Below are 4,774 nucleotides of genomic sequence, written 5' to 3' on the forward strand. Positions count from 1 at the left end.
GAAAGGACCATAGCTGTGGACAGGGTGATAGAAAATACTGATTTACAAAAGGGGAAATGAAATCATTCCAAACAAGTAGAGAGTGGGGAGTCGTGGCGGCTTAAGTAGAGTGTGTACACAGGACAACGAGGCCAGTGTTGGAGCCGCATCTCTAGATATGTGACGCTGAACCCCTCTCCAAGATCAAAAGGCGTGCAGGGTGATCTCCTGAGAAAATTTCAAGCACTTAAAGAGTTTATTGCTGGTCGACCGACGATAGTGGGAGTCGAGGTCGGTTGTCTGTTCCGGTAGAGAGTGGTTGGGGGACGTTGTCCACCTGTACACGAGCAACAGTCTGATGCAGCAGCCAGAGCTCTAGTTGGAGGTTTATGCTCTACTAGCCCCAACCCCCTCTGGTTAGGACAGATATTAGGGCCTGTCCAGGAGATTGGATTGACACACCCTCAGTTCGAGTTCAGGAGGTTGGACTGATACACCCATTGTGGCAGCAGTGTGGGCTACCTGTTGCTAGCCTGTGTGACAGCAAATATATTTTCTCTCTCTCTCGGGAAGTCTCACACGACAGGATGAAGAAAGTGCAAGCGTCTGTAGAGTCACGCAAGCCTGAGGACTTGGAAGGTTGCACCAAGGAGCAGTTGAAGCAGATAGGGAGAACTGTGGCATCAAGATGAAGTCATCTAAAGTGGCTGGAATGAAGGAAGAGATCCTTAGACAGTTGAGAACCAAAAACGAAGTGGCAGAATCCAGAAAGGAGCTGGAAGTGGAAAGAAGGATGATGGACAGGATGAAGTGAGATCCCAAGGATCAAGTAGGAGTAGCTGCTGTAGCAGAAGTAACAGGAACAGGTGCTTGGAAAGATTTCAGCTAGAGCTCCAGATGCAGTGTGAGGACAAAGAGAGACAATTCCAACTGGAAAAGTTGAAGTTAGAACTTCAGATGAAAAATGAAGTAGTGAAAATTAAACTAGAGGCAGAAAAAGAGAAAACAAAAATAAGAGAACTGGAACAGGAAAAGAAAAAGAGAAAGCCAGACTGCAGGTAGAGAAAGAAAAAGAGAAAACCAGACTAGAGGTGGAGAAAGAAAAAGAGAAAACAAAACAAATACAGATAGAAGCCAAGAAAACGTTGGCAGAGCAAAGGATTGAGCATGGATTACCAGAGAGCACCACCCAAGTATCACACTCACACGATAATAAAGTCAGTGAAAAGGACATTCCCCTGTTTGTGCCTGAGGAGGCAGAGAGCTTCTTCAAACATTTCGAGAAGGTGGCCAACATCAAAGAGTGGTCACAGGAAGAATGGGCCCAATTGTTTCAATTAAGGTTGACCGGTGCAGCCAGAGAGGCATATACCCAATTGATATTGGAGGAATGCCAAGATTATGTGACAGTAGAGAACAGCATATTAGGCTCGTTCCAGTTGACCAAAGAAGCATATAGGAAACGCTTCAGAGAAATGGTGGAGGCTACCACAAGAACGTTTGCTGAGACGGCAAGGGATCTGGAGAGAAGTTTCCAGAGATAGATAGTGGTTGCCGGAGATGGATCTTATGCTGATCTAAAGCAGTTAATAATCATGGAAAAATTCCTAGAAATGATGCACCCCGAGACAACGTTCAAGATCCAAGAGGCAGGAGTAAAGGATGTATGAGATGCCGCAGATAGGGCAGACATGATTACAGAGGCGTACAAGTGCTTAAGGGAAATTAGGGTGAAAAGCGAGACGAGACGTAACAATGGCAGACCCAGTGGAGTCTGGGGAGGAAGAAGTTATGGTAAACCCAGTGGAGCCTTGGGTGAGAATTATTTTTATAAATGGGCAAATAAACGTAAGTTCCCTAAAACTCAAAAGAGTAGGTCATGAACTTCATCGGAAAGTGAGGATGAATGAGTTAAACGAGAAACTAATCGTGAACCAGGAAATCAAGAATCCAGTCGTACCCAAAAGAGGACAGTTAGTTTGCCTGGTCCGAGGAGCTCCAATACGAGTGGGCACAGTCAGTGCCACTCGGCACTGACTGTGCCGAGTGGCACATTTTATCAGAGCGGTTTTGACTTTTAATTTATTGATTGTTAGTATAATGATCAATCGATTTTATGTCATTACCATTTTTCCCATACAATGATTATCGGTAATTTATGCGGGGCTTATCCCAAAACTCATGTACGTTAAATTTGATATCTTTTTTATTTACGTATAGTAATGATTTGATATGATTTAATATAAATAATTAATTATCAATCTTAGTTTAATAATTATTTCAGTAAATTAGGATAACTAATATATTGTAACTGATGTCATTTAGCCACGTCGATCTATCAAAATTAGATTGAGAAAAGCTGTGTTTGCCCCCTTAACGAGCCAGTGTCCTGCTGCATTGGAACCCAATTTATAGAATTAGTTAAAATTTTGGCCTTTCTATGGGTATGGAGGAAGCAGAATACACAACGCCTTAAGCTAAAATACAGCGTGTCACCTCAGGACTTTAGGATACGACTGAGGTGACTAAATCCAGCAAAGGAATAAATAAATTATTATTTGCCAATCTATGCTTAATTGATTCATGTTTGAGTTAAGAATCATATTTAATTTAACTATTGAGTATTGTAACAAGGTCTAGCACCACTGTGAAAGTTCTCTAGTCCTTTGTTTCTCACCTGTTGATGAAACTTAGATGTCTTGTACATTGTAACTGACCTATAGCTTGCTCTGTTATATGGATTGGGTAAACTAGGATAAGTGTATAATGGATTTACACAATGTCCCACAAGTGTCTGGTCCATCTGAACCTCCCACACGTGTCTGGTCCTTGTGAAGCTTCCACATGTGTCTGATCCTTCTGAACTTTCGACATGTTTCTGGTCCTTCTGAACCTCCCACATGTGTCTGGTCCTGCTGAACCTCCCACATGTGTCTGGTCCTTCTGAACCTCCCACATTTGTCTGGTCCTTCTGAACCTCCCACACGTGTCTGGTCCTTCTGAACCTCCCACACGTGTCTGGTCCTTCTGAACCTCCCACATGTGTCTGGTCCTTCTGAACCACCCACATGTGTCTGGTCCTTCTGAACCTCCCACATGTGTCTGGTCCTTCTGAACCTCCCACACGTGTCTGGTCCTTCTGAACCTCCCACACGTGTCTGGTCCTTCTGAACCTCCCACATGTGTCTGGTCCTTCTGAACCACCCACATGTGTCTGGTCCTTCTGAACCTCCCACACGTGTCTGGTCCTTCTGAACCTCCCACATGTGTCTGGTCCTTCTGAACCTCCCACATGTGTCTGGTCCTTCTGAACCTCCCACATGTGTCTGGTCCTTCTGAACCTCCCACACGTGTCTGGTCCTTCTGAACCTCCCACATGTGTCTGGTCCTTCTGAACCTCCCACATGTGTCTGGTCCTTCTGAACCTCCCACATGTGTCTGGTCCATCTGAACCTCCCACACGTGTCAGGTCCTTCTGAACCTCCCACATGTTTCTGGTCCACCTGAACCTCCCACACGTGTCTGGTCCTTCTGAACCTCCCACACGTGTCTGGTCCTTCTGAACCTCCCACATGTGTCTGGTCCTTCTGAACCTCCCACATGTGTCTGGTCCTTCTGAACCTCCCACATGTGTCTGGTCCTTCTGAACCTCCCACATGTGTCTGGTCCTTCTGAACCACCCACATGTGTCTGGTCCTTCTGAACCTCCCACATGTGTCTGGTCCTTCTGAACCTCCCACATGTGTCTGGTCCTTCTGAACCTCCCACATGTGTCTGGTCCTTCTGAACCGGAAGAATCTGACCAATTGTCTAATCCTTTCATATAATGTTTTCATATGAGTTATTCATTATGATTCCATCAAAATGAGTTACTTTTACATTTTCACTCATATCAAGTCACTCATACTAAGTGACTAACATTACATCATTCTTAGTGTGTAACTCATAGTGAGTTACTCGCACTGAGTCACTCATATTGATTTATTCATACTAAATCCCTCAAAATTAGAAACTCATAATAAACCTTTCATTTTGTTTCACTCATACTGAGCAATTCAGGCATAGTCACCCATTCTGACTCACGCTGAGTCACTCACACTAGTCAATTAAACTGAGGCAACCTTACTACCTCACTCATAATTTATCACTCATACTGAGTCCTAATGCTGTGTCACTTGCAATGAGTAAATCACTCCTACTTTTAATAAAACACAACTGGAAAAAGAAGGCTGGGTGGACTTTATTTTCTTTAATTGCCACAAAGAATTTACACTGTTCCTCATGAAAGACTGGTGAAGGAGCAAGCAGGTATAGCTGGGAACACACACTCAACTTTTCCTCATGAAAGACTGGTGGAGAAGGTGGAGAAGCAAGCAGGTAAAGCTGGGAACACACTCAACTGTTCCTCATGAAAGACTGGTGGAGGAGCAAGCAGGTATAGCTGGGAACACACTTAACCTTTCCTCATGAAAGACTGGTGGAGGAGCAAGCAGGTATAGCTGGAAACACACACAACTGTTCCTCATGAAAGACTGGTGGAGGAGAAACCAGGTATAGCTGGGAACACACTTAACCTTTCCTCATGAAAGACTGGTGGAGAAGGTGGAGGAACAAGCAGGTATAGCTGGGAACGCACTGATCTTAGTAAGTGACGACCTACAAGACAGAAAACAGAGAGCCACAGTGAGAGAAGAGGTATCGTGTGGGGAGAATGAAACAAGGGCAGTATCTCAAGAATCCTCATAGTGAGTCACTCACACTGAGTTACTCATACTAAATCACACACGCTAAGTCA

The 4,774-nt window shown here is 44.3% G+C and overlaps 1 protein-coding gene across 1 annotated transcript; it reads left to right on the forward strand.

Annotated features, from left to right (window-relative positions):
- The first annotated feature begins 667 nt into the window (after positions 1-667).
- LOC138351729 (uncharacterized) lies at positions 668-1,523 on the forward strand. Its single transcript, XM_069303757.1, has 2 exons — positions 668-789; positions 968-1,523. The coding sequence occupies exons 1-2, from the start codon at positions 668-670 to the stop codon at positions 1,521-1,523; spliced, it is 678 nt and encodes a 225-aa protein (XP_069159858.1).
- The last annotated feature ends 3,251 nt before the right edge of the window (positions 1,524-4,774 follow it).

This window comes from Procambarus clarkii, chromosome 50 (assembly GCF_040958095.1).
Source record: "Procambarus clarkii isolate CNS0578487 chromosome 50, FALCON_Pclarkii_2.0, whole genome shotgun sequence".
NCBI classification, from domain to species: Eukaryota; Metazoa; Arthropoda; class Malacostraca; order Decapoda; family Cambaridae; genus Procambarus; species Procambarus clarkii.